The sequence below is a fragment of the Haliotis rufescens genome, unplaced genomic scaffold (genome assembly GCF_023055435.1).
Source record: "Haliotis rufescens isolate VD_foot unplaced genomic scaffold, xgHalRufe1.0.p SCAF_9, whole genome shotgun sequence".
Taxonomy (NCBI): Eukaryota; Metazoa; Mollusca; class Gastropoda; order Lepetellida; family Haliotidae; genus Haliotis; species Haliotis rufescens.
Window position 1 is genome coordinate 13,295,243 of NW_025964383.1, and position 16,891 is coordinate 13,312,133.

Here is a 16,891-nt window from a genome sequence, read left to right on the forward strand (position 1 = left end):
CCATGTGTCTGTAAATGACAATAACGTTGAACAAAAGTATGTTTACAAACCGTTTTATATACATTTATGGAAGGACGAGGCAGAATATTGACACAAAAATGACATTAATAACTTCAAAAGAAAAAACAGTTTCGGCCAAAGACTTGCTCATGATAATATTTTGTCTATCAAATGCTTCCCGAAAACATAAAACGAATGTTTCTTAATCGTTTTATTATAAATATTATATTGATATCGATATGTACAAAAATACATTTTTTCCAAGTTCAAGTGATATAAACAGCTTGGGTCAAAGATTTGCTCATGGTCAAACTTTTCTAAAATGCTTCCTGAAAACAAAAAACTAAAATCTACATTTAGTGTCATTGTAAGTGTAAATCGTGTAATTGATATAACGGCGACATAACATTTTCCGTAACCATTATCATAAGAAATCATTGTACGATTACGAGTCTATTAGAGACATGTGTTTATGAATCACTATGAAATAAGGTTGATGCCAGGTGTCTGACAAAAGATGAGCGTATCCTGCCCATCCGGCGGCACCTGTCACAAACACATGCAAAGGCAAGTCAAATGTTCACCTGGAAAAAAAAAACACGGGAACATACGGTACAAGTCAATATAGAGAATTGCATCACTGATGTGTCAAACTTGGAAATGTAAATTTTAAAAGCATTATTATGTCTAAATGAGTGAGTGAGTTAATATGTTGTTACGTCGCTTTTAGCAATAGTCCAGCATTATCACGACGGGGGATACTAATGTTTTTTTCAACACAAATTAATTCAGGTCTCATTCACATGATAAATGTATAAAAGAATCTCGATTATTTACAGGTTGTCATGCAAAAGATTGAATATTGGTAACCCCGGATTTAAACATCGTTTACTCACTTACTCAAGTTAAAATATTCAGGCCTACAAAACAACGGCGCGACGGACATGCAGAACAATCATAATCAGTGTCTAGATTATTTACAGGTCGTCATACTATAGATGGATTATTGGTTACCCCGGATTTAAACATCGTTTACTCACTCACTCAAGTTAAAATATTCAGGCCTACAAAAAGATAGCGTGACGGACAGGCAGAACAATCATAATCAGTGTCTAGATTATTTACAGGTCGTCATACTATAGATGGATTATTGGTTACCCCGGATTTAAACATCGTTTACTCACTCACTCAAGTTAAAATATTCAGGCCTACAAAAAGACGGCGTGACGGACAGGCAGAACAATCATAATCAGTGTCTAGATTATTTACAGGTCGTCATACTATAGATGGATTATTGGTTACCCCGGATTTAAACATCGTTTACTCACTCACTCAAGTTAAAATATTCAGGCCTACAAAAAGATAGCGTGACGGACAGGCAGAACAATCATAATCAGTGTCTAGATTATTTACAGGTCGTCATACTATAGATGGATTATTGGTAACCCCGGATTTAAACATCGTTTACTCACTCACTCAAGTTAAAATATTCAGGCCTACAAAAAGATAGCGTGACGGACAGGCAGAACAATCATAATCAGTGTCTAGATTATTTACAGGTCGTCATACTATAGATGGATTATTGGTTACCCCGGATTTAAACATCGTTTACTCACTCACTCAAGTTAAAATATTCAGGCCTACAAAAAGACGGCGTGACGGACAGGCAGAACAATCATGTTTATCCTTTTTGATGACACCTGGCGTCACCGCTGTTTTGCTTTTTGAGTCCAATGGAACCTGTTTCGGCGGTTAATTGGAATTGACGATTCTCTAGCTTTGACGTTTTACATGATTGTATTTATGAAAGAAACATGATACTTGTTTCAGATTGCGACGACGATCTTATCTGCCTTCAATGGCCCTCTGTGCGGCCTGTTTCTCCTCGCATCTCTCTGTCCATGGGCTAACGCTAAAGCAAGTAATCCATTATTATTTCAGACCCGTGAAGATCCGGTCTTCTGCAACCAATGCTTGCTGTAAAAGGTGACTATGCTTGTCGTAAGAGACGACTAACGGGATACGGTGGTCAGGCTTCCTGACTTTGTAATCGTTTTGCAATTGCGTGGATCGATGCTCATGATGTTAATCTCTGGATTGTCTTGTCCAGACTCGATTATTTTCAGACCGCCGTCATGTAGCTGGAATATAGCTGAGTGCGGCGTTACACAACAAACAAACAAACAAACAAACAAACAAAAAATTAATATTCAAATGCATAATTTATTATTAGTTTTCATACTTTGGGTTTCCACAGGGAGCTATAACTGCTACCGTTATGAGTACTGCGCTAATGATGTGGCTGTGTGCTGGAGCCACGTTCTCTGGAGCCACGAGACCGACTCCTTGGTTGGCTCCAGCCCCAACTGACCAGTGCTCTGTGGATAATATGACGTCACTGATCACGAATACAACAGGACTCCTGACGTCAACAGCAGGACTGTATGACGTAACAACCGCTGCAGATGTCGCCGAACCGGTGTAAGGGCGTTATAAACTTTAGTGGACATTGGACAAATCAATTACCCATTGGGATGAGGGAATAGGTTTAATATGTGCACGCGGTGCTTTGACTTGGCAGAAGTTTCAGCCTGTCTTAGTCTCGATTGTGTGAGGTGGTATTTATGCAGTTTTGGACAGTATTATAGCTATATCCGGTAATGTGACTGTTAACCTTCAAGCACCTTACTGGGAAATTTCGCTGTATACTCCCCAGGGAGCTGAGAATGAAAAATCATTTGAGCCGGGGGTACGTTATGTATGGAAGTATGTGCTTTACAAGAGGATTATTATCATTATCATTATTATCATTATTATTATTATTATTATTATTATTATTATTTACGTTATTTGGGTGATCCTGGCACAGTCAGGCAGATTAGGCTCATCATCAGCTCAGGGCCCTTGCCCCCCTCTACACGCAGCCCAGACAGCGAATGGGACTTCTCCCAGGAAGCGCTGCCTAGTCAAACTTTTCGGAGAATGTGAAACTCCCCAACACTGCAGCCTTCTGCATTACCCAGATTGTCAGAAGGGCTGTATTCCTGGTAGCAAACCCTGGTGCTCTCCCAATGTCAGTCAACAGATTGGGAGGTACCAAACCTAAGGCACCGAGAATACTGGGGAGTCGGACAACTTGGTACTTGGGCTGCAAGCGTGTTATCCATGTTAAACTGCGGTATGATATCTCGCGGTAGTGAGCTAACACTATAAAACCGCCATCAGTCAGCACTAGCACAAACAACCACACACGTGCACGTCGCTATATAACGAACCGACTTAATGTCTCTGTTGCATGTAACATGAACATAATATACAGTAACTTGTTTCCAGAGAAGATTCTGCAAAAATATGTCTGGCACTGCACCTCAAGCATTCGTAACTGTTGCCACGAATCGGGTGTCCTCTCACTTCTAAAATCTAGCATCTTTTTTGTTCCAGCACGGGGTTCAATGTCATATACACTCTGTCGTATCTGTGGCTGGGCGCTCTCGGCATCGCTATCGTGCTGATCGTGGGGTTCTTCGTCAGCTGGGCGACAGGTAGGGAGTACTTAGGGGAGAGACCACCTAAAAATCGGGTGTGGGGGATTCTGGTATTTTTGTTAGAGACAACATATTATTTCCGTCACTGCTTCAAAACATACGACCGCCACCGTGGTCTTGTGGTAGAGCGTCCGCCCGGAGAGCGGAAGGTCCAGGGTTCGATCCCGGGCCGCGTCAGACAAAAAGACGTTAAAAGATTGTACTTGTTGTTACCCTGTCTGGCGCTCGGCATTAAGGGGCTAAAACAAGGACTGGTCGGCTCGGAGTCAGTATACTGTGTCTGAGTGGGGTATTCATGTTAAACTGAGGCATGGTATCTCAGTGAGCTAGCACTACAAATCGGCATCAGTCCGGACTAGTACAAGCAGCCACACACACACATACACGTGCATGCACGTCGCTATATAAGTGCAATAATCTTGGACGCGACGTTAAACCCAATTTCACCTCACCTCACCTCAAAACATACAATCTCTTTCTCTGAAAGGAGGCACCAAATAAAATATTTTAATCACAATTTCAGGATACTACCATCTCCAGTGAACAATTTTATCTTTTGGAATACCTCAGACGAAATTATGTTTATACATAATTGTTCACCTGAAATAACACGAGAACATATGGTACAGGTCAAATTAGGGACTGCATCGGACATCAATTTTGTCACTGATGCGTCAATTTGGAAATTAAGCTTTTGTTATCATGTTTCCATTCGGAACAGAAAGTCGACAGATTTAAGGTTTAAGATGTTTTATTCAACACAGCTGAAAGCAACATGCCTTCGGATGGGTTTTATATTCTTATTGTAAGCTCTTGATAATATTCATATCTAATGAACCGTCTCCTGGGTCTAGTAGTAGAGCGTCCGCCCGGAGAGCGGAAGGTCCGGGGTTCGATCCCCGGCCGTGTCATACCAAAAGACGTTAAAAGATGGTACTTGTTGTTACCCTGTCTGGCGCTCGGCATTAAGGGGGTTGGTCGGCTCGGAGTCAGTATACTGTGTCTGAGTGGGGTATTCATGTTAAACTGTGGCATGGTATTTCAGTGAGCTAGCACTATAAATCGGCACCAGTCCGGGCTAGTACAAGCAGCCACACACACACACACACACACACACACACACACACACACACACACACACACACAGGTGTGTGTGCATGCACGTCGCTATATAAGTGCAATAATCTTGGACGCGACGTTAAACCCCATTTCACCACCAGATCTAATGGGTATGTAAATAATTTGATATAACGTCCACCCTCTCTAAATATTATGAACATTGGATGTTTATGTCATTCAATTTTGGCATTTATTTTGTTTATGACAGGGTTTAACAGAGATGGGAGCCTCGATCCTCGCTATGTCATATTTCTATCTGACGTCGTCAGAAATATACTGAACTGCGGGAAAAAGACCAAGACAGATGAGGTATTCACGTTAATTTCCCATATGTCGTTCAGACACGTCTACAGGCGTGAATGCTACTTGATTCCTACAGTTTGTACTGCTAAATGTATTTGGTAAAGGCTGGTAATTTGGTAAATGTAAAGGCTGTTTCATGCTTCCTAAATAAATTACCCACATATATTTTTCAGAAGGCTGTAACGCAGGACAGTACCTACAAAACCGTGATTGGAATAGAAACCGGACCAACAGCCGAGACAGAACTACCACTGCTTGCTACGTCCGGCAAGGACAGATCTGTCTCTGATGTTCCCTCTCACCCCAAGAAGGACGAAACTTAGTCCTGTGTGCGTTGATAGTTTGATAGGCACCTGCAAAAACAGGTATCCGTCCTCCCAAAACATTCTGTTTTGGCCGGGGATGATTCATATTTATTTAATTGCTCTGTCTCGACTATTCATAGGCTGTATAAACATAGTATCTTTGCAAGAAAAAACATTTGTTCTAGATATCTTAGCGTTCCTTAATTACAGAAGGGGACATCTTTCAAATAGCCCTAACTTAAAATCTAAAGACCCTAGGTTAAACAAACTAACTGACCGTCACGTTTGTTTATTTTGTATCTGAGATAACCATTACGAATGGTGTTTTATTTGAGGGCACTGTGGGCCAATAGGAGGCCTATTTGCGCCCATTAGCTAACACGAAATAGAAAACGAAATTATCGCCCTTTCATAGTTTCGTCATCGATGACGTTTGTTTAGTAGTGTTGAATGCTGCGAAGCTACGTTAGGGTGGGTTTTTCATACACATTTTACTAACGGTGTATCGCATTTACACGTGAACTTATAATATGTTAAAAGCCTTGGATGAAAAGGGTAAATATTGTTTTTTGGGTGTCTGAGATCAGGAATATTCTTTGTATGTCTGTTTTTTCTCTTGCATGGATATCTCAAGATGTTGGAAATGATAAATTATTTATCTTCATGCTTAAGCAAGGATTACTTGATATATTTTAACAAGATTGGCACTGTCAAATATCATCCTCAAGGTTTTCATGCCATTATACGAATAAAAAATCATTACTTGTTCTTGAAAAATATGTATCTGTACTTCAGGATAGAACTTTGAGATGATCTTTGTGTAAATTACGTATATCATTACATAATTTTAATGTTAATAATCTCAGAAAGAAAAATGTACAAAATAAAGAAAGTAGTTCATGCCGTTATTGTAATGAAGGCTATGTTGAGGATTAGTTTCATGTACTTCTCATTTGTAAATATTATCAGTTTCTTAGATATAGATACCTCCCTATGATTTCACTATGTGCAAAGATAAACAACTGATGAAAAATTTGTTGAACTCCCGCAATGCAAATACAATATCATCTCTGTCAATATTCCTGAAGAATATGTTTGAAATTAGACGATAATATTTTATGTAAACTTATTATTACCTACACGTGACTGTACAATGTTGATACCAAAAAAACACTTCTGTAATGTAGGTCGTATGGCCTAAAATATTGAATAAACTTCTGTCTGTCTGTGAACTTGTAGTGTTTGATTAAAAATAGAGGCAGTCAAGCAACCCAGTATGGGATGCCTGTTGTTAACACCATCCTGTGTTCGAGCGTTTCCTATATAAAAACTTGCTGACCTTAACTGATTCTATTATTTGCAGACCATTGCGATGTTGCTGTATTCTGCTTGCTTTGTAGGCATCACTGTCGTGATCGACGGTCTGCATCACTTCTTTCCTTCAACGTGGAATTGACACATTTATAAATGTCTGAAAGTTAAAAGTGTGTGCGTGCATGCGTGCATGCGTGCGTACGTGCGTGCGTGAGTGCTTTTGTGTGTGTGTGCTCGTTACTATGACATTTGTCTTTTCGTCCGATCTCAATGACTGCAGTCTCGTGTAGATTCCGGGTTGGAATAGTGGTCTTCAGCAACCCATGCTTGTCGGAAGAAGTGACTAACGGGATTGGGTGGTCAGGCTCGCTGATTTGGTTAATGCATGTCATCGAATCCCATTTGCGTAGATCGATGCTCATGATGTCAATCACTGGATTGTCTGATCCAGATGAGATTGTTTACAGACCGCCATCATATAGCTGAAATATTGCAGAGTGTGGGGTTAAACAACAAACAATGACTGCACGTGCCAACCAAATTATATTGCCCGAGAACGTTCTGTGGTAGCGACTTGGCTCCAGAGAGGGATTGGGAAAAAAAAGTCCACTAACGTTATACGTTTCGTAGGTCTATTAATATATTCAACGTGTGCAACATTATCGGTACTGTCATTAATACATTTACACAATATGTATTATGAATTACCCTTAGACAGTAAGGGTCCTCTCAGATTTTTTTCAAAAAAGCTTCACATCAAGAAAATAGTACCTTGAAAGTAAGCTGATCTTTATCCAGGTGGCCTGACTGAACATTTGATTTTTTTGGGGGGGCGTTGTGATTTGGTATGGAGACAGAATAATTTTCTCAGCTAAATGTGCTGCTGCAAAACCAGGCAATATTTTGAATAAAACTATACTGAGGGAAACAAATAAGGGAACACATGAAAATACATGTTCCTGTATTCTTTTCCAGGTTTCTTCGCATGCTTTGATTTGCTCTGTGTTCCCTTATTTGTTTCCCTCCGTATATGAGCATATATACTATTTCTAAAACACATTGCAACAATGTAAATGGGTGGCAGATAATTTCTGGTATTTTTTACAGTCTCAGCATGTCCAAACTTTCCACTCTTGGGAAAAGTCAAAAATCTCTGAAAGATGATAATACGAAGCAGTGAAATGTTTGAATAGTTGACATATTTTGAGAGTTGACGCAGAATTTAATGTGGTGATGATATACTTAAAGTGTAAACATGCTTGCAGCACTTACTGACTCTCACACCGTTTAGATAGATCGGCCTTTCCATGTTCCACTAGCATATATCAAAGCCTAGTTTTTACCCTTGCCACATCATGACCACCTTTCTTGGCTCGATATAGTATTGGTTGTCTCCCATTAGTTACACGTCCCATTTGTCACACACCTATCTATATTCCCCGTTGTTACACCGCCTGGGTAGAGGCCATGGTGGGATTAATTACGACAACACCTATTGAGTAATGGACCAGTCCTAACTGGAGTAAGACCGCTTCCGTGGGCTAGTGGTAGAGCGATGATATCTCAGTGAGCTAGCACTATAAATCGGCATCAGTCCGGACTAGAACAAGCAGCCACACACATACATACACTTGCATGCACGTCGCTTTATAAGTGCAATACTCTTGGACGCGACGTTAAACCCTATTTCACCTGGGTATATAGGATTTGTTTCAGTAGCTTGTACCTCCTATTCAGACCCGTGAAGATCCGGGGTAGAATAGGTCTTTAGCAACCCATATGCTTGCCGTAAAAGGCGACTAACGGGATCGGGTGGTCAGTGCCTGTCGTCGCATCCCAACTGCGTGGATCGATGCTCATGATGTCAATCACTGGATTGTCTGGTCCAGAATCGATCATTTACAGACCGCCGCCATATAACTGGAATATAGCTGAGTGCAGCGTTAAGCAACAAACAAACAAAAACCTCCCATTCAGCGACAGGAAAGACAATATAATCTTTGCGTTCTCAACACAACGTCAACTGGAGACACTTCAGTCAGCAGAGGCCATCTACATGTATGGAACATTCACTTCCTGTCCTGCAACATGGGATCAAGTCTATATCCTGCATGCCAGACGTGGAACTGTCAGCTTCACATAAATAAAGTACACGTTTACTTTTCTAATGTATCTTTATATAAGTACATAAAGTACAAGATTACTTTCTACTTTTCTTGGATCTATCCATTCTAACACTTAGGTAACACAGGGTAGACCAGTCAGTGCCTTCAGCGATGACGTTGTTTTTAAGGTGTGAGTGAGTATAGTTTCACGCCGCTTTTAGCAATATTCCAGCAATATCACGGCGGGGAACACCAGAAATGGGCTTCACACATTGTACCCATGTCGGGAATCGAACCCAGGTCCCCAGATGGGTAGAAAGTGTGAAGCCAATTTCTGGTGCCCCCGCCGTGATATTGTTGGAATATTGTTAAAAGCGGCGTTAATTGGTCAATGTTACAGCAATATCTCACAGCCAGCAGACATTCCACACTGTACCCATGTTGGTATTCGAACCCAGCTGTCTTGGTCGGTTTGGTTTGTTGTAAAATTACGCCGCACTCAGCAATATTCCAGCTGTACGACGGCGGTCTGTAAATAATCTAGTCTGGACCAGACAATCCAGTGATTGATATCACGAGCATCATCGATCCACGCGATCGATGACATGCATCAACCAAGTCGGCGAGCCTGACCACCGTATCCCGTTAGTCGCCTTTTACGACAAGCATAGTCACCTTTAACGACAAGCATGGGTTGCTGAAGACCTATTCTACCTCGGAATCTTCACGGGTTCCCAGGCATCTGGCGTGACGGTCGATTTAATGTTAACGGAGAGAAGCTATGCACTAGACATGCCTCTGTGTAATTTCCATCCATCATATTATTTAAAGGTGTTTTCAAGGTGGTTACAAGGATTTGAGTGAGTGAGTGAGTTGGGTTTAACCCTCCTTTTAACAGTATTCCAGTTATATCACGGCGTGCCCTGGGGACGCAACTCTGCACAGCGAATCGCGGCGCCTCAGACGACTGGGCCACCCGTGTCTTGAAACATTGTGACCGATATTATGTATTATGTGTTTCCTTAACTCTTTTACTGACCCTTTAATTGTAAGGCTTATTGTTGACAGGCACAAGCTATAATAAAAACAAATGTGAAATGTCACAACTTGTAACTAATGTAGCAAGTACTTGTTATTATCATACCGACATTATTTTCCGGTTTGATAACGAAACATCTGTGATACACACTTCAATTTTTTCAACATGCAATTTACACTTTTACATAATTTACATTTGTTATAGCATTGTTAGTTATCATTTACATGTTTTTTGTTACTTATATATTTTGTTAATACTTACACATTTTATGGGCCTTTACACACTACACAAGTTCATGACCTCTTCTGTTTACATTCACCCGGATGATTAACAGGACAAACCAAAGAAATTAGAGAAATTAAATGAAGCACTCATAAAAGAACTAAAGTGACATCCTCACAAGGGGTAGCCTTAGTAGGATATTTAGTTATATAATGAATTTCAATGGGTTTACAAAAAAGGACAAGATCAGGACTTTTGGCCTGGATAGGTCTGAGGCTGTATACGGGCCTATTCCAAGGAAGTTTGTATTTATCATATTCCATGACACCCTCTATATATTCTGGGTCGTGCCATGGATGAACCTCTGCCTCAAAAGCACAAGCATGGCGAAGGCGGTAATAAAAGGATCGAGCCACTCCATCATGTTGCTTAAGATACTGAGTGGGTGTGTTTGTGCCAAAGCTGGGCATCCGCTGAGAATGCTTTGGACAGTCTCATTAAATTCATTGCATAATCTACATTTCATATTTACATTTTGATGTTTCGAATGGGAAGTGACTGGTCCTTCGCAGCAAACAGAAAGCCTCCTGTTTCAAATTCCAGGCCAGCCGACTCCACCCAAGCCAAGGACTATGCAGGTTTTCTGCTCTTCTCAATTTCTTGGTCCATAGGCGAAACATAGAAGGGACATAACTCGTAAAAGCCACCGATGACGATGGCGCTACGATCGCATTCGTCACCACTCGCCCCTTTCCGTAACCTGCAAGAAGACCGGCTTGTCCCGGAATAACACGAGTTGGTCACGAATGCTGCGATCGAGCCCAGGAATTCCAGCCTGGTTCGGCAAGGGTGGAAACTGGACTTTTAAAGTCAGTTGAGCCTCTTGCCTCAGGAAGATGCGGGCGTCGCGCCTTTCAAGGACAACAACTGGACAACCAGCGTTCAACCCGGAAGTGGATATAGTACGAAGAACATGCTATTTTTTCACCGCAACTACCAAAGACCGTTTTGTTACTTCATCCGAGATTGTCACAGTGACTAAAATATTTTATCTTAACTTCACAGAGTACGGGCATCGCACAAATATAACATATGATATTGTGGTTTCTATTGATATATCTTGTGTTACGCCAGTTGTATAATAACAAAAACATGTTTCCAATAACCTTTTTCAAATATTTTTTTTAAAATTTGATATGATTATATTTTGATTTTTTTTAAATCGCGAAACTAAATTATGAATTGTAGTGAATGGAAAAAAGTATCTAAGTAAATAGAGAGAATGTTTTGTGGGCATTATTCAGAAAAAGAGCACGCACAAAGCTGTGCGTCAGAACAGGTTATTCAAAAGGTGCATTTTTTTAGAAATTACCGGTCAACGACGAGGAGCAAAGGATATTTTATGTATCCTTTTACGTTGATGATGTCGCTGTTTAGTGGTAGCAACGTTAAGCACAGTTCCAGTTGGAGTCAGTGACATGATTTGGCGGGGGTGGGGGTGTGGGGGGGGGGGTGGGGGGGGTGGGGGTGGTGTTTGAACAAATCCCTCACCAAGTACATTGTTGTTTATCTATGTTTACTCTGTGACGCTTAATGCGTGAAGGACACCATTCTCCTTCTGAAATAGCCCTATCAAAGATGGAACTGGTCCTCAGCAACCCATGCTTGTCGTAAGAGGCGACTAACGGAATCGGGTGGTCGAGCTCGCTGAGGTGGTTGATTCATGTCATCGTATGCCAATGGCGTGGATCCATTGCGAGTGCGGCGTTAAACAACAACAAAACAAACATTGTTTATCTTGTAAACATTTCTTTCCCAGAAGCGTCAATGCAGATGGTTTCATCCTAAAACCATCAAGACCAGCGACCGCAATTAATAACAGGTTGCGAAAGCTACTATTTTGATTTTACAAAATATGTATCGAGACAATCAAAGCTGTAAATACAACATCAGATCTGATACCTATACTTTCACCAAAGTCGTAGATATCGTGATATTCAACAATGTTACATTTGGGATAACACTTTCTTAGTAAAGTATAGATTCTAGTTCTTGTGTGGATTGAGTACCAACCGGTATAAACTTTGCCATCTGACCCACTTAGCCACAGAGGCTTTCACAAAAATTGAAAATCCGACAACTAGAAGTCTAGATCACGTACTTTGTGTACCCCTCTGACAAGTGTGAATTGGCATAGTTCCCATGGCCGAAATCTATGACTATACAATGCCATTAGAAAGTGATTAAATGTAACAAGTGTTATATTCTGGATAACACGTTCTTTCATGTTTGTGGAAGCCTCGGTGGCTGAGTGGGTATGATCGCTGACTTTGTGTGCTGGCGATTAGGCGAGTGTTCGAATCCCGGATAGAATCATGGGAATCATTTTCTGTAACAACTTACTGTTGTCAAGCATTTTCGGTAGCAACTTACTGTTTTCCAGCATTTTCGGTAACAAATTACTATTTTCAGGCATTTCCTGTAACAAATTACTGTTGTCAAGCATTTTCGGTAACAACTTACTGTTGTCAAGTATTTTTTGTAACAACTCCACTGTGTTCAAGCATTTTCGGTAACAAATAACTGTTTTCAAGCATTTCCCGTAACATTTTCAGTAATATCACTGCCCCCTTTCATTTCCCTAGAATATCAAACACCGCTGGTCATGCATCACGTTCATTCACATAAGCCAATATGTCCACTATATGTTCAACTGCTTGTTCAGATGAAGGTCTTAACCTTGGATCTTTCTCCAGGCACCGATCAATTAAACCAGTGATGTTATTATCAGTGCATGCTTCAAAAATACCACGTAAGATGACACCCAATCCGTAAACGTCCGATGCAAACGACGTCATACCCTTGTCCTTAAGTTCCGGGGCTAAATAATCAAGATCAAGATCACCCGACTTGCTGACCGCGTACCCGTATTGAATGGTACATTTTCCCAGGTCTATCACCTTAATGACTGGGTAGTTATCTACAAAATCAAACAATATATTGTCCGTCTTGAAGTTGCTGATGATTAAATCTCTCTGGTGGAAACCCGACATTGCCTGTGCTAGTTGTATTGCAAGGGCAAGCTTAATCTGTAGATGAAACTTGACGACGACGTGCATGACGTCTCTCAACGTTTGCCCCTCGGCAACGTATTCCTGAACAATGCTGAGGTTGGTGAGTGATGATCCAGACGGTGCCACGCCGATGAATTCAGGGACATAGCCGGTATTGCTCATGAAGTAGTTTACGGAGGCCTCTTGGCGTATATCAGCGAAGCTGGAATCTTTAAACGTCTTGACAACAACGTCCATATTGTGAGGTTTATAATGGGCTAGGGCTATTTGAGTTTCTCCACTGTATCTTAACCAAACCTTTTCACCCTCGGATGTTATAAAGTTCAGAGATTCCTGAGAAATAAAAGGCAGCATGATAGTCGCTTCTTCCAGGATCTCATATTCATCTTCGGTATCATTTGTTGTGTCTGCATCAGGTGGAGCATCCATTCCGGCTGTAGCATCAGCTGTAGCATCCACTGCGTCTGTAGCACTATCAGTTGTAGTACCCATTCCGGCTGTAGCCTCAGCTGTAGCATCTATTGTAGCTGTAGCACCATCAGTTGCAGTACCCATTCCGGCTGTAGCATCAGCTGAAGCATCCACTGCGTCTGTAGCACTATCAGTTATAGTACCCATTCCGGCTGTAGCATCAGCTGTAGCATCTATTGTGTCTGTAGCACCATCAGTTGTAGTACCCATTCCGGCTGTAGCATCAGTTGTAGCATCCATTGCGTCTGTAGCACCATCAGTTGTAGTACCCATTCCGGCTGTAGCATCAGTTGTAGCATCCATTGCGTCTGTAGCACCATCAGTTGTTGTACCCATTCCGGCTGTAGCATCAGCTAAAGCATCCACTGCGTCTGTAGCACTATCAGTTATAGTACCCATTCCGGCTGTAGCATCAGCTGTAGCATCCACTGTGTCTGTAGCACTATCAGTTATAGTACCCATTCCGGCTGTAGCATCAGCTGTAGCATCTATTGTAGCTGTAGCACCATCAGTTGCAGTACCCATTCCGGCTGTAGAATCAGCTGTAGCATCTATTGTAGCTGTAGCACCATCAGTTGCAGTACCCATTCCGGCTGAAGCACCACCATCAGCTACGGCATCAAGATCAGCTGTTGCGTCTATATCAGCTGTATCTTCCATATCGTCTGTAACATCCCCACCAGCTACATCATCAATATCAGCTGGTCCTTCAGGCGAAGGATGGTTCGTTTCAGCAACCACGATATCTTGATTTCTGTAAGAATAGTCCCCGGAACAAACGTCCTCGTACAGATTCACCAGAAAGTCATTGACGTTACGTAGAGGAAGACGGCGAACTGGATCAATGGCTACACATTGTCTTGAGACTCTTTTGAACTCTGTATTCCCGACGAAGGGAGATATGTATATCATTATATTGCCAACGGAATACACGTCACACGCCAACGTTGTCAAATCAAACCACACTTCTGGAGCTAAGAATTTATAGAGTTCGCGATCTTCTCTGGTCCATATGGTGTTGGTGCTGCTGCCGTAGGACAACCCCTCGCCGAAGGTGGCATGGCCAAAGTCAGTGATGTGAACATACGGCTTGGAGCCTTGCCACGACACAATGATGTTGTTGGTGTGCAGATCATTGTACAGCACGAATCGTTTGTGGATTTCTTGCAATGTAGTCGTGATCTGTCTTGTGATGTCGATCCAAACACATTCTGGTAGGACTGGATCCATGTTAATCAGCTCATCCAGCGATGTGCTGTTCTTGAGAAACTCCGACACCAAGGACATGTCGGCGATGCTGGGACCGGTGGGCAGGAACCCATACAGACGGGGTATGTTGGGTATATCTTGTAAATACCCCATGATGTATGCTTCGTGGAGGAATTCTTCGACGTCACCCGTGTTCAATGTCTTGACAATAACGTCTTCGTCTGTGAACCGCATCCTGCCCTGGAATATTTCAGCTTGAGATCCTGTGCCAATCAGTTTGAACTCCTTCAGGTGGTTCACGCGGTGGAGGACGCTGCCTTCGTGCAAAAGACTCGGGTGGAACTGGAACAGGTCACGTGGTATGTTTTCGTCTGCGTAACCATGTTCTTTGAAGAGAGCGTATCGTAGTACTCTCGGGCACATTGTGTAATTTTGCATAAACGCCGTTACCCCTGGAACAAAAAGACGTGTTTAGTAAGGGTAAGATGAGGTGGAATGTAGCTTAGGGTGTCCTTCAAGATTTTTTGTGTCATTGTTTGTACCGGTCCGGGTTATAATCATGCTAGCCCTTTGAGATACTATGCCGCAGCTGACCCGAGAAGATGCGGGGTAGAATAGGTCTTCAGCAGCCCATGCTTGTGAGTGAGTGAGTGAAGGAGTGAAGGAGTGAAGGAGTGAGTGAGTGAGTGAGTGAGTGAAGGAGTGAGTGAGTGAGTGAGCATGGTTTAGCATCCCCTTCAAGAGTATCAATTACATGCACATGTCAGCATATACTTTACGGGAAAGGAAAGCCGATAGACTCCGGCAGTAACTGTTTACCACAGTGGCTGGTCTCACGGAGCCAGCTAGGGAACTGACAGAGTCATTATTGGGACGAATCTGGGACTCGAACCCCGACAAGCGGATCATTGCATGGCGAAGGAACGTAACTCTGCCAGCTACTTACAGCGCCTGATCAAACGGACAACAGCTATATGTAAACATGTCCTTGTACAGTATCGTAAATTCACAGAATCATTCCCATAGAGTCCCTGTGGTTGTGATGTCATTTCCCTGTACAATACACACCTGTCTGGAAGGCCATGACAAACAACATCGCAGCTGGGAGGAGCATGCCTGAAAGAAGATGTATTTCATGAGAGCGCGATAAGCCATAACAACCATGCTAGACTAGGTTGGTTGGTTTGTTGTTTAACGCCGCACTCAGCAATATTCAAGCTATATGACGGCGGTCTGTACATAATCGAGTCTGGACCAGACAATCCAGTGATTAATATCATGAGCATCGATCCATGCAATTGGGATCGATGACATGAATCAACCAAGTCAGCGAGCCTGACCACCTGATCCCGTTAGTCGCCTTTTACGACAAGCATAGTCACCTTTTACGGCAAGCATGTGTTGCTGAAGACCTATTCTACCCCGGAATCTTCACGGGTCAGCTAGACTGGGATGATACAGTGACAGTGGTAGGGGATTATGTTATTAATTTGTGACTCTCCCCGTGAAATCAGCTGGACTGCCGCGCACTGATCAGTTGGCCGGGGTGATGGTGTTGTGCCCTGAACACACGCCTAAAGGAGCATCATAGAGTGGAATATTTTCTTTGTTATTTCGTCGAGAGAAAATACTGATGCGCAATATGCTCTCACCATGTATTCATAGTGTACTCAACATCTCTAAACATTCTTCCAGTATACTCATCATCTTCTCACAATATACTGTGTGTTTGTTGTTAAACGCCGCACTCAGCAATATTCCACCTTATGAACTCAAAACTTGAATCTTCTCACAATGTATTCTGATGTATTCACAATGTACTCAAAGTGTGCCAAAATGAATTCGAAATGTATCCATAATGTAGTCACTGTTTTCCCACAATGTATTCACATTGTATTCACAATGTATTCACAATGTGTCAAAAATGTATTCACAATGTGTCCACAATGTATTGAAATATATTCAGAATGTATGCCCAATGTGTTCACAATGTATTCACGATGTATTCAAAGTGTGTTCACAATGTAATCGCAGTGTGTTCATAATGTATTCACAATGTGTCCACAACGTATTCACGATATGTCCACAGTGTATTCAAGATGCATTCGCAGTGTGTTCACAATGTGTTCACAATGTATTCACAATGAGTCAACAATGTATTTACAATATATCCGAAATGTATTGA

General features: G+C 41.9%; 2 protein-coding genes across 5 annotated transcripts in view; one reads left to right on the forward strand and one right to left on the reverse strand.

The window, feature by feature from the left end:
- The window catches only part of LOC124128229 (sodium-coupled monocarboxylate transporter 1-like), a 136,084-nt gene extending 129,649 nt beyond the window's left edge, over positions 1–6,435 (forward strand). For 3 of the 4 annotated variants that reach the window (XM_048390768.1, XM_048390767.1, XM_048390770.1), the window contains 5 exons: positions 1,831–1,917; positions 2,258–2,481; positions 3,442–3,542; positions 4,873–4,973; positions 5,141–6,435. In XM_048390768.1, coding sequence (XP_048246725.1) covers positions 1,831–1,917; positions 2,258–2,481; positions 3,442–3,542; positions 4,873–4,973; positions 5,141–5,290 — 663 coding nt within the window. In that variant the 3' untranslated portion in view covers positions 5,291–6,435. The remainder of the gene's footprint in view (positions 1–1,830; positions 1,918–2,257; positions 2,482–3,441; positions 3,543–4,872; positions 4,974–5,140) is intronic. The other variant, XM_048390769.1, reaches the window with a different exon arrangement.
- Positions 6,436–12,554: 6,119 nt separating this feature from the next.
- LOC124129074 lies at positions 12,555–15,820 on the reverse strand. Its single transcript, XM_046492554.2, has 2 exons — positions 15,775–15,820; positions 12,555–15,158 (listed from the first exon to the last, which is right to left on the reverse strand). The coding sequence occupies exons 1-2, from the start codon at positions 15,818–15,820 to the stop codon at positions 12,616–12,618; spliced, it is 2,589 nt and encodes an 862-aa protein (XP_046348510.2). The 3' UTR covers positions 12,555–12,615.
- Between the last annotated feature and the right edge of the window lie 1,071 nt (positions 15,821–16,891).

Bases quoted from the DNA above. Each gene is read 5' to 3' on its own strand.
- LOC124129074 (XM_046492554.2), bottom strand. From the start codon at position 15,820: ATGCTCCTCCCAGCTGCGATGTTGTTTGTCATGGCCTTCCAGACAG. The intron at 15,159-15,774 runs GTGTGTATTGTA...TTTTTGTTCCAG, and splicing joins TGTCATGGCCTTCCAGACAG to GGGTAACGGCGTTTATGCAA.